Source organism: Daktulosphaira vitifoliae, unplaced genomic scaffold (genome assembly GCF_025091365.1).
Source record: "Daktulosphaira vitifoliae isolate Bord-2020 unplaced genomic scaffold, ASM2509136v1 Scaffold_3, whole genome shotgun sequence".
Taxonomy (NCBI): Eukaryota; Metazoa; Arthropoda; class Insecta; order Hemiptera; family Phylloxeridae; genus Daktulosphaira; species Daktulosphaira vitifoliae.
The window spans coordinates 1,669,526-1,683,139 of NW_026099574.1; the positions used below are offsets into that span (position 1 = coordinate 1,669,526).

The following is a 13,614-nucleotide window of genomic DNA, read 5'->3' on the forward strand; positions in this document are numbered from 1 at the left end:
TCTATTGTTCATACTATTAAATTTGGTGCTTGCTGCTTATTAAATTTTGTTTCTTCTATCCCTGTGTTAAATATTTGAAATAATTTCTTTTAAAGTAGTATAATTATTATTTTTAAATTATAAGATTAAAAAAAAAAAATTGAGTATGTGGAAATTTAATTTAAGGCTTAAAGAAAGTATTTTTCGATGGTAGGACATGCTGGCGTCACCACCGTTGCCGATATCTACCATCCGCGCCGGACTCCGTTGTCTTCGCAATATGTCGAAATTTTTATGTGATATTTATATTTTTATTTATAAATAATAAGTTAGTGTAACTAAATTACAACACTTTTTAGCTTATGACAATTTCTTAATATCTTTGTGTCCTAACAATAAGCTCTTCATTTCATAGTTGTTAAATTTGAATGAATTTTCTATTTTAAATTTATTTAAAAATATTTTTTTGACTAAATGAAACCTAAATTAAAAATAATTAAAAGATATATTGTAAAAAATACAACTTTTGGTGACACGCTGAAGTGATCATGAACATTCTTGGCTCTAGAACAGCAGCGACAGTAAATCGCATTCCAGACATGGGACAACCTTCTAAACCATTAGCTAATTCTACTCCAGTGGCAAAATCAATGTTTGAACATGTTAAAATTGAACACATGTTAGCTGGCTTTACAGGTGGCGTTGCATCAACTCTTGTACTACATCCTTTAGACTTACTGAAAATACGATTTGCTGGTTAGTGTGAAATTTAATCCATATTTAGAAAATATAGTATGCAGGACTCTATGTCTAAGTAATTTAAATGCTAAAAATTTATTGAAAAGTACTAAAAAAAAAATTTCTATGGCAAAATGATCTTTGTGCTTTTACCAATTCTATGTATTAACACTGTAGCGGATTTTTTTTGAGGTACCTCTTATAAATAATATATATTTAAAATATGTATTAGAGCCTTTTTTTATATATATATAAATATTGATGTGATAGACTGTCCAAATTTTTTGAACATTCCTATTTAATCTATTACTATGTTTATAATATAAAATAGGCTGGGTCAATATGCAATCTGATACTAAATATTGACTAATATATGTGATATTATCAAATAAATTTTTTCTTAATATGATATTCATATTATTAAGAATTTTATTAAATTTTAATAATCAGGATAGATCAACCTTGAAAATAATTTAATATTATCACACATTATATTTTTACAAATAATTTTAAATAGTGTTATATACCTCTATTCTAGCTTAACTATTTGATCTTTTATATTTACTTTGTTTTACATCTTAAACATTTTTCAACTTTAAGATAAAAAGTTTTTAATTTTATGTAAATAATATAATATATGTTTTGTAATATATTACAAAACATTGTTATTATTATTATATTATTCATATGAAATTGATCTTATTGTTGATAACTATTATATTATAATAGTTATATATTTATAATAATTATTTGCTTTTGCTGCATTGGATTGGTTTGATCATATTTAGCGGGCTGGTTAGAGTCATCACTAACTATCCAAATGTAGATGCTATTTTAAGAAATTCCCTATATAGACCTAATAACTTATCATGTCATAACAGCTTGCAATAAATTAAAGTTAAATATTATTTAAAACAATGATGTAATATGTTAACAAAATATTGATTAATGTTGGTCAATACTTCAATTATATAACTCTTATCTAGTACTAGTAATGAGGTTTTATTTAATTTATTACTACAACTATTATGAACTTTATTAGTTGTTATGTATGTATGTTTTTTTTCTAGTAAATGATGGTAGAAATACTATACCAAGTTATGCTGGATTGGGAAATGCTGTAACTACAATATTTAGACAAGAAGGAATTAGAGGACTCTACAAAGGAGTAACACCGAATGTTTGGGGGTCAGGAAGTGCATGGGGTTTTTATTTTCTCTTGTAAGTGTGTAAGGATACCTTATGCAATATTTAATTTCTTAATAAAAATGTTTTTAAATTCTAGTTATAATTCAATTAAAGCTTGGATTCAAGGTGGCAATACAAAAAAACCATTAGGTCCTGCACTTCATATGACAGCTGCTGCTGAAGCAGGAATTCTTACTTTGATCATGACAAATCCTGTGTGGGTTGTTAAAACGCGTCTTTGTTTACAATTTGACCAGCCAATTGACCCTAAAAAAAGTTATAGTGGTATGTGGGATGCATTTCGTAAAATTTATACTGCTGAAGGCATACGAGGCTTATATAAGGTATTATTTTGATTATAATATTGACTAAATGAAATGAAATAGGGTAAGTGTGTCTGCTGAATATTTGAACATGATAATAATTCTAATCATTAGTAGACATTTTATTGAAGTGTCATGTTGTCTTTATTCAACTATTATAATTTTTATACTTATCTAATTTATTACTAATTTATACTTATTAAATATTATCTGTTATCACTCACTTGTAAGGATTATTTGATACATGATCAAATGCTGATTACTTCATGTAGTAGATGTTACTAAAATAGACAACTATACTTACTTTTTCCTGTATTTAAATAATTTAATCTGAACTAACTAGCTAGTTTCTGGCCAAATACTGGTTCAGTACTAATTTAGGAATTTTGCGACAATTAAAATGGAAAGAAAAGAAAAATGGTCTTAAGCTCCTTACTTTTAAAACTATTTTGTTAAATATTTTATAAATTGAATCTACAAATGATTTTTTATATATTCACACTTATTCTAATAAAGAAGAAAGTGTGACTTGTTTTTTTAGTAAGTACTAGCTATTTAAAATTTTATTTATTGTAACTTGAGTACAAACTATGGTCTTAAGTTTACACAAAGTATATGATAAATATTTGCCAAAAAACTAATTACATAGATCATTAAATTATTTATATGTGATCTTTTTTTAATATTATAATCATTAACATTTTATGACTATAATAGTAAAAAAAAAACCTTACACACTTGCCCTATCTTACTTTAGTTTATATTCCATAGTCATAATTAAATGAGATTTCGTTAAAAGTAATTTTTTCTATATATCTCAAAAATTTACAAAATGTGATTTTTATCAATAATGACATAATAAGTGTTTTTGGATTGTATGATTAAATAAATGTTTTTTATTTTAAATTATATGTTTTTCGTAAGATTCATATCATTATATGTTATAAAAGTAAAATTACTTTTTGTATTAAAACATGTATAATTAAACATTTTTTTTATCATTAAAAAAACTGCAAATTTTGAGTTATTTACTTTTAATATTACTGTAAGTTACAAAACAAATTTATCCCAACATCTTATATTCTATGTGCAAATGGCCACCGTTGTTAAGAAACTTGAAATTTTTACGTAAAATTTATTGATTTTATATTTTCAACTTTTTTAAAAATGTAAAAGTATTTTATATTTCATATAATATTTTTTTAAATACTTGACTTTTTCCTTTTATTAAGATTTAAAACTTTTAATATACTTATGATATTCAGAATTTCAAGAATATTTTTTACATAACTCTTTAAAATGTTCAGGAAATCATCCTAGATTCTATAAACATATTAACTCTTAATTGGATTTATATATTTTTTTTAATTTATACTTCTAACTACAAATAAAAGAAATTGGCATCTAGCATAATAGATTATATTTAATAGTTCAGTTATATATACTAATAATTATTTTGATGATATATTTTAAAATAGTTGTTATTTCGTGTATGAATGCATAGTTTTAAAAAATGTCAAACTTTAGCCGATCACATACGTGTTGCATAAAATTGTCAGTAAAGAAATAAGAAAAAAATTTAAATAGAGAATCGAGGTCTAAAATTTCTTGGGGTAGTATCTTATTATTGGTAAATAAATAATCACGGGATTCAAATATTTTATTAGTCAAGCGAGCTTTCTTTATAGGTAATAATGGTTTTGAAGGATGTGGATTTTGATTGAAAATATTTATCAACTGAAAAAAGTAGTTTTTGAGATAGAAGTGGATAGTGAAATTATAAGAGAAAAATTTGCAGGTTGACAGTTTGTTTTGTAAAGAACAGAAATTACAATATATGAAGTATGATTAGTAGAATCGTATAATAAATTATGTTTATATATAATATTTTCATCTACAGTATCATTAGCTCCAAAAGGATAAATAGATTTTTTAAGGATACCATCTATCTGTTCAAATTTGTCAGCTTCTATATCTCTATCGTCATCTGAATCATACTTTCAAAAAGTAAATCCAATAATTGTTTTTGATAGTGGACACTAATTTTAATAATAAATTAAAAATAATATAAGTAAATAAACCAAAAGAATAACACTTATTTTTTTATGACATAAAGTCAAAATACTAGTACTAAGAAATGCACAAAAAATGGAGTACAGCACAAAATATCAGTCTTCATGATTGACATTGGCTAAGAGCAAATAAGAACTTGGTATGCATATAGTTCACAGAGGCAACATATTACATTAGTTAATTATTATTTTTTTTATTTCATGAAATCTCTCAACAACCAATATCTGTTTAGTTAACATATGTTTAAATACTAATATTTTTTTCATGGCAAATAAAATCAGTTACTGAAATGCAAAGTTACTATTATACCAAGTTTTGTTCACATGACAGTGTCTACTATTAATTATCACTATTTAAGCTAATAATTCTAATTAGTATTTATTCTATGAACTACTCATATTCAGAAATCTGTTTAAAATATAATCATATCACTATCATAAATTATAATAAACATTTTCTCCGATATATTATGATATTATTGATACGTTTCACAAATAAACTGTATGCATTTAAAGTATAAATGTAAAAAAATGTAGATTATTGTAGATATTATTGATATTTATCAAAAAGGTTTCTCACAATAGTTATGTTTATAAAAATTATTGATTTTAATTTTTACTTTAAGGGTTTTGTTCCTGGAATGTTAGGTGTATCTCATGGCGCCTTACAATTTATGACATATGAGGAGATGAAGACTTTTTATAACCAATATAGAAGACTTCCTATTGATGCTAAGCTGGTAAATAAGTATAATTGTACTATAGATATATTGTAATGAAATTTAAAGTCTAGTTTTTTAAATATTTTAGGAAACATCAGAGTACATTGCATTTGCTGCAATGTCTAAATTAATAGCAGCTGGTATGACTTATCCATATCAAGTAATTCGTGCTAGACTGCAAGATCAACATCGAGAATATAGAGGGACTTGGCATTGTATAACACAAACTTGGAGGTACGAAGGTGCTGGTGGATTCTATAAAGGATTATCGCCATATTTATTACATGTCCTTCCAAACATTTGCCTTGTTTTGTTAATCTACGAGAAGTTTACCAATACCTAATCTCCAATTTAGTTATTAAGTATAAAAGTTTCTATTGTTTTGTTTTTAAATTTCAATTGCAATTTTTTATTGATTATGATTAAATTACCAAAAATATATATTAGTTTATTTTTATTTAATTGTATGTATAATTCAAAAATAACTTTTATACTTAAAACCCTAGGTTTAATTCGTATAAATATAAATTAATGACTATATCTTAGTTATTAATAAAGTTAGTTGTTTATGATTATAAATAATTTTTCATTCTAAAAAAAAAAATTACATAAATTGCTCTTTAGATTATTCCTATTGTAGAAAAAATTAAACTGTCAATCATTCTCATAGTTATGTATTTATAGACCTGATGTAATATATGTTACATTTTTTTGTTTTCAAATATTTTGTTATTTTAAAACAAATGTTTGTCAAAATTATTGACATTTTTTAATAGATAATAACCACAATCGAATTACAATTACACTTAAAAATTTTTAGTTGTCATTACTCATGCATTTCAGTTTAAATTGAAGTTAAACCAATTAAATAACTTATGTCCTTTTTTGATCCCTTATTGATTTATGAGTAAAATCACTTAAGTAATAAAATTTTAATCATCTGTTGTCGCGATACACTGATAATTGCAGTTAAAATAAACTTAATAAAATGTTTCTACTTAAATACTATTTAATCTTATTTATTATCTTGCGAGTTAAATTATACTTAATAAAATAATAATTTTTATTGTCCATAATGTAGTTATGTAAACATTAATTACAATACTAACTAAAAATTTTAGTTCGTTTTAACATGTCATTTAACAGTGTGTTGCGCTGCTGTCAATAATTAATCAAAAAATGGGTAAGAAATTAAAATAATCATCTAATATATTTATGTACTGCTTAATAAAAAGGTATTATATTTTACAGATTTGAAGGATGGCGAGGGTTTTATAAAGGATTAGTACCAAATCTTTTAAGAGTGGTTCCAGCTACTGTTATAACTTTTGTTACTTATGAAAATTTATCGAGATATTTGTTTAAAATAAATCAAGATACTAGTTAGAAATTATTTTATTTATTTAGTTTAAATAAACTTTATTTAGTTCTGAGTTGCTTTTTGTGTTGAAATATTATTAATTATGTAAATAGTTTTGCTCTTTTCTTTAGTTAATGTAGTCCACTATCATTTTACTATTGAAAAATATTCGTAGACCAAATTTGTTGGTAAATAAATTAAAACTTGAAAATGTTGTTTTATTTATTTGTCAAAAAAATGTTAATTGAAATTAACATGATTCATGTTACAATATCTCCTTTTTTTTACCTATCTAAAAATCTTAAATGTACATGGGATGTAAATAAATTTTCTTCTAATTAAAAAATTCTAAATTTAGTATCTCTTCACTAAAATTTTATTTACATGAAAATTGCCTAGTTATATAGTATGTAATAGCTGACTAACAATGATTTTTTTTTATAGAATTTGTAAGACTAATACTAAAATACTAGAATGTATATTCTAGTTGGACTACTTAGAAAAAAACCTTTTTCTTTTAGTTGGTTATGTTGAAAAAGTCAGAGTAGGCCGAATATTAATAATACAAATTAGAAAATAAATCACGAGAATATTATAATGATATATAAAAATTAATAATAGTTACTCCGTCATACCGTGAATAATGGTAATCGTTCTTTTATTTGAATTTCAATCGTGACGTAATGTAAATCGTGTTGATAACTAAAAAAATATATTTATCAAGGCATAAATAATAAATCATATATTTGTTAGGTTTAAATTTTTAATGTATGTGCATTTCAAAGTATTATTATGGAAATTATAAAGTTATAACTATCAATAAATTCATGGAAAATAGCTAAATGAAGCAATACATAATTCATGATTGTTTGTAGTTTATGAAAAATAAATATTTACCCCTAATTTTAAACGTATTGTCTCAATTGCAAATCCAAATCATATTTATTTAAATATTAAAAAAAAAAATTACACAAGTGTTTCAATAAATCATGAATGATATCATATCTGATCTCTACGAACTGCGTCGGATCTAAGTAACAGGAGTATGGACTGTGAAATGTTACTTAACGTGTACGCTAAGAGATCTAGTAGATCTACTTGTAAAATAAAAAATAGCTTCACGAAACATTTATATAAATTTTGCTTTTGTTATAAAATTTGAGCTAAAATATTTAGAAATGAAACATACTACTATCTATTAATTTATTGGATTGAACAAATAATTAATACATATTAATACCAATATACCAATTCGTGGGTTCGGTACGATTTAAAATTACGGTCTTTTTAAAAAAAAAATTTTTTTTGGAATTATAATACACAACAAAAAAGGTAATAACTATCATTATCATAACTATGTTGACATATACAGACAAGGGCAGATACTTTTTTTTCTTCCTCGCCTTAATCCCAACTACTTGGGGTCAGGCTCCCTTATCCTAAACTTCCACATCACACGATCTCCCACATCATCTACGCTGTCATCAGCTGTCTTCATGCTCTCAAGGGCACATCCCTGGATACGATTATTTTTCTGGTGTCCTAGTTTTATTTATTTCGTAACTAGGAACCCAATCTTTTCTCTTACGTTCGTTTTCAAAAGAATAAAAATTTTTTTTACTATAGTTTTTCTGTTATTAATATATGTTAACATTAACCGGAAGGGAATTTAAAATATTATCATCAACTAGTTTGGAAATAATTGGCTTTATATCTAAAGACTGAAAAAAATGTGTTGTCAAAAATGTTAATACCTATTAATTATTATTATAATATATTAATATTAAATATTTATCAATTAATTGATGTAACCAAACTGTGTAAGATTAGAAAAAAATTGTGTTAACATTCATAATATGACTAATAACATAATCAGGCGAGTGCCAGAATTTTTTTATTGGGTAGGTCCGCAGAAACAGTGCCGGCGCAAAGTTTTGTGGGACCCGGGGCAATATAGTCGTGGGGGCTCCAGTAGTTTTTGTATTATATTTTTTCTCTAAATTTGAGTTAAAAATTTTTTAAAGACCTTTTTTTTAGGCTTAAGACAAAATGGGTGGACTAAGCCAAACGCGGGGCAGGTGCTCCGATGCGTGCTCCGGCACTGCGCAAAAATAATGAGTAACCTTTTTGTTTTACTCATAAACCAAAATCGGGCTGATTGGGCCCCCAAATTTTGTGCAGTTCACCCATAAGTTGTAAAGATTTTTAATTTTGTCACAATATCAAATTTTAATCATTCGAGTTTTATATTACTTCAAACCCCGATGTTCAATAATTAAAACTATGCTACTTATATTATTACTAATATAACTATTAATATAAATTTATCAAATTTATCAATGGCTATTACTTATTATTAATCAAATAATTAGGTAATTATGACTAAGTGAAACAGTGAATTAAAATATAATTAGGCATACTACGAGATTCATTTTTCATTTTCTAAATAAAAATTAAATTTACAAAATATTTGTACAATACATATTTTCAAAGTAAAAATTCCAATTTTCTTTTTTCATAACGGCAAACTCCTCAATTATAACTAATGGATTATCCAGATATTGTCCACTTATTTCCCTTTCAACAGAAAGTAAAGTCAGATTATTCAGCTTACAACTATTCATGGTGGATCTGAGATATGTTTTCACGCGTCTTATTGTTGAAAAACTCCTTTCAGCTGAAACACTAGATACTGAAATGATAATTATAAGTTTAATTACTTTTTTTAATTCTTCAAATCCAAGTTGATAACTTTGTATTTGATAAAATAATTCAGAAAGACCAGAACTAGATGAAAACAATGTTTTACCTAAAGCGCATTGGTATTTTAATTTTCCAATAAAATTATCTGTCTGATAAAATGGAAACGATTTTGCAAAATTTCATAATTTTTCACAGTCTAAAAATTCTTTTGAAGTTTGGTTTAATACACCTAATATTGTATATATCTCACCATTCTCATCAAATCGCTTATTCATTTCAACACTTATAATTTATATATTAAATATTATAAAATATTATTTTAAGATCAGTTTTTTTGTCATCATTTTTACAAATACGTCTTTTACTCGTGGTTGAAGTAATATAATAATCTATACTCATTTACTTCATCTTTGGTAAGATTTTTCATATCGAATAAATAACATGATTCAATTAATAACATAAAAGTATAAATTATTAAATTTATTAAAAAGTAGCAATTGTACATAGCTCATTATATTAAAAATCTGTTTTTTTTTCATCCTCTATAAAGAAGTTTTATAAAAAATTTGTATCTTCAGTAGAATTAATTTTTCGATTAAAATTAGTTTTTTTAAAACTTGGTCCTTAACTTGTTGATTTATTTGAGATGATACTGAGCCAGTTTTTTTGGTTGACAGCCTTAAGTTGTATTTTATAACAGCATGTTTATGCGAAGTAGTATGTTCATGTTTTTTAGTCATATCAGATCCCGATTGAGATTGTGAAATCGCAAGAGGAAAATGACGACAAAAATAACAAAAAACGGCTTTCACCTTAACTAAATACTCCAATCAAGGGTATTTATTATACCAACTGAAAACAACGTTTTTTACCAAAAATAATTGTACGAGGAAAATTGATAACTGGTTGCCCAGCACTTTGGTCGCAATTTGAGCTAATGTCAAATTTAAAAAGTTCATTTGAATTTTTTTGTTTTAAATATAATTTTTGAAATATAATTTCTGATGGGATATTTTGATACAAAAAATGATAATACCAAGAAAAATAAAACATTTTAACATTTAAATATTTTATTAAAATTCTAATTATTCGTTGAGAAAATCTGGGTAGGCCCGGGCCTACCAGGACTACCTACTGACTACGCCACTGAACATAATAGTATTATTGTAGCATACAATTAATTTTGCTTTTTTTAGAATGCAGAAATAATGATGATAATAATATAGAAATATGTAATCATAGTTCTAATTCTAATTTATGGAATTGTGTTGTTATGAAATGCTAGATAAGTACAATTTTTATTCAAATGCTTATCCTGAGCTATACGTTGCATATAAATTCATGTTGACCTCATCAGTTACCCATGTAAAATGTGAACGAATTTTTAAAATTGAAAATATTTTAAATTATTTAAGAAATACTCTCTGATCAGAAATTATCAATACGCAGTATCGCATTACTACTGGCCGTTCTGATCCAGTAGCGGATACGAGTACTGATGAGTATTGATGTATGATTAGGATAACAACGTTTTTATTGTACTGCCTGATCAGTACTGGAGGTTTTGTGTGAACAGTTTTACGCCAGTGCTCTGCCAGCAATGGTACTAACATTATTAGACGGAGCCGGTTCTACTGTAGTACGGGCTGGCCAATGACCAGTTTATGGTACTTTGCTACGCTCGGCTTCCCATCCGCATATAGAAATGTTCATAACTTCTGAAATACTGATTCATAAAATGTTGTACACCAATAATTTTCTTAATTGGATCGTTTTCTACCATTTAAATTAGTAAAATATGTGTTATCATTTTAAAAAATAATGTTGACCCAAGGGGTATTTATTTTACAAATATTTAACCAATTACGAATTGAGAAATGAATACTATTTGAATAATCCAAAATTATTATTTTAAAAGAAATCTAGTGATCAATGTTAAACCAATCACCCTGTTAAGTCGCAGTCTTAAAATGTAAAATCTCAATTTTTTTTAAGTAACGTCATACACAAATTTCGGATTTACTGCTCGTCACATAAACGTATACATTTCTACGTATACAATAATCAAAAGTTTTTACATTTTTTTAAATTTCCACTATATTTATTTAAATAGTTTTCATGGAGTTACTACCCTACTAACCTACTAAGATCCAGACATGATATGTATTTAATATAAAAAAATTAATCAAACAAAATACATAAATAGGCAAAAACAATCTTACTTTTATTTAGTACTTTTATAAAAAAAAAAAAAAAAAAACTTGTCAATATTGTCGATAAAACTTATTTTTCTTGAAATATTTATTTTTCTTATAATTTACTACTTGTTTTTGTTAGTCAGGCAAAATTTTATTTATCCTTAACAATTATAAATGAAACATTTATTTGAGAAACGACGCAAGTCCAAAATATTAAACTAGAAAAAAAAACATTAAAAAAACTGTTTATAAGCTTCCATTGGTGTGTTACATCGAAATTGAAAAGGCTAAAGGAAATTATTTGATAAGATACGCCCAGTTGGGACGCATTTGAAAACTTTGGACTTGTGTCATTTCTGCAATATATTAATTTCTGCAGTGTATAAATACTGTATACACTACACTAAGATTATATCAAGAACCTTCAACAGACACTAGGTATGTTTTTATTTTTATGTACCCGTCTTCTACTAACATTTTTAAAAATTTTGAAACTTTTAAAAATTACCAAATTTTTTTGTTGAAAACTTTAAAAAATGTAGCGTTTGTCCATAAAAACACACTACACTTGAAAATTTAATTTTATAAATTTTTTGATCTACGTCGTTTCTCAAATAAATTATTCTAATGGTATACATCTCATATTTGTCGAACACTTTCCTTTCAAGTGGGACTTGTACAAATTTACCAAATGTTATTGATAGTAATATATATTTATTTACAATAATTTTTAATTAAAAAATTCAAATATCATAATTACTCCGAATTTGGTGGAAATAATAGTAAACTTTTGAAGAATATATTAAACGAACTTAGAAGCTTTTAATAAATTAAATAATGTATACATTTTTTTGTGTAATCTTAAAAAGCTGTGTGCACAGTAGCGTATCCAGAATTTAGATCTGAAGTAGTCTTCAATATATTCCAAGATATTTACATTTTTCTGACAGTACTCACACGTTTTAACATCATAATTACGTTCAAATTATACTAAAATTATATTGGTAACAATTTTTATTTTGTTTTAAATGATTAGTAGTAAAAGAAAGTAAATAAATAAATAACATATATTTTACTCTATATAACTATTGAAAAATATTACTTCGTCTATCAGCATTACTAGTACTCATAATTTTAATATTTTTGAGTTTGGTTACCTATAACAGTTTTTACCAAATTATCCTTGTGAAAAGTTTTGTGTAAAATAAATAAATAACATTTTTTTACCTCATAAATAAAACTTATATTTTTAAGTCACTTTTTCTAATGAAATATTAATTTCGAAATTTTAAATTAATTATTATTTTAACTATATGAAATGGTTAAGGTTATAGTGCATCATAAATAGGTGTAACCATGATGGTATATTTTAAGTATACTGGGGATCGAAAATCGGATAATAGGATTGTAAATAAGAAATCATCAGTTATTTTGTCATTGATATACAAAAAAACTCTTTTTAAGGAATAAATGAATAATATTTACTTATTTTTGAAATTTTTATTTACCAGAGGTCAATTTGACACCAGCTAACTAAAATTGAACTGGTGCAGGGGTAGCAAGAGTGCTTTTGCTGCTTCCGACTGGTTAAATTTATTAAACCATCGGCTATAATAGAAGATCTACAGAGAAAATGAGAAACTATTTATAATTAAAGAGTGAATTAGTCTACTTTATTGCGTAAATATTTAAAATTGGGCGGGAAGGTGTAGAAGAGCATAGTCACTCCAATTTAAAAATTATCCCCTCTAAAGTTAAAGTCAGACAAATTAAATATGATTATATAAAAAAAATTAGAGAGTGGGAAATTACAAATAATGAAATCGTTCAATTTTTATTGAAATTGGGCTATGCAATCTAAAACAATTGTGCTACATAAAAAAATGTAAAAATATAAAATGTATTGATATTATACAATGGATAAACATTTTTTTTTTCAATAATAGTAAGAAGTAATATTTTTTTCATTACAAGGTAGTATTAAATGTAATAAAATTATACTTCAATTGTGATTGTATGCTTTTAATTATGATTAACATCAACGGTGGGAAATAGGTTTCTATAAATTATAATTAATGGGAACCTATTATATTATAATATATTATATTAATAATCATCATTATAATACACTAACAATTGATATTATATTCATTTTTATAAGACTATAAAGAGCAAGTAAATTTAAATTAAAATCATACAAACTTACATAGACTTGTATCATTATAAAAGTTAATTTTTTATTACTAAAACTGCCATGTGCGCAATTTTAGTCAATGAAAAAAAAATGTATAATATTATAAAATCAATAACATATTGACGTTATTTGTTGGT

General features: G+C 25.0%; 1 protein-coding gene across 2 annotated transcripts; it reads left to right on the plus strand.

The window, feature by feature from the left end:
- On the plus strand, nt 1-6,455 carry LOC126903219 (mitochondrial folate transporter/carrier). Of its 2 annotated transcripts, none has more exons than XM_050681292.1 (6): nt 1-735; nt 1,788-1,938; nt 2,003-2,249; nt 4,927-5,040; nt 5,111-5,384; nt 6,274-6,455. In XM_050681292.1, the coding sequence occupies exons 1-5, from the start codon at nt 528-530 to the stop codon at nt 5,363-5,365; spliced, it is 975 nt and encodes a 324-aa protein (XP_050537249.1). In that variant the 5' UTR covers nt 1-527; the 3' UTR covers nt 5,366-5,384; nt 6,274-6,455. The 2 variants fall into 2 exon arrangements, with proteins under 2 accessions (XP_050537249.1, XP_050537248.1); XM_050681291.1 differs by having other exon boundaries at nt 5,111-5,256.
- Nucleotides 6,456-13,614: the final 7,159 nt, after the last annotated feature.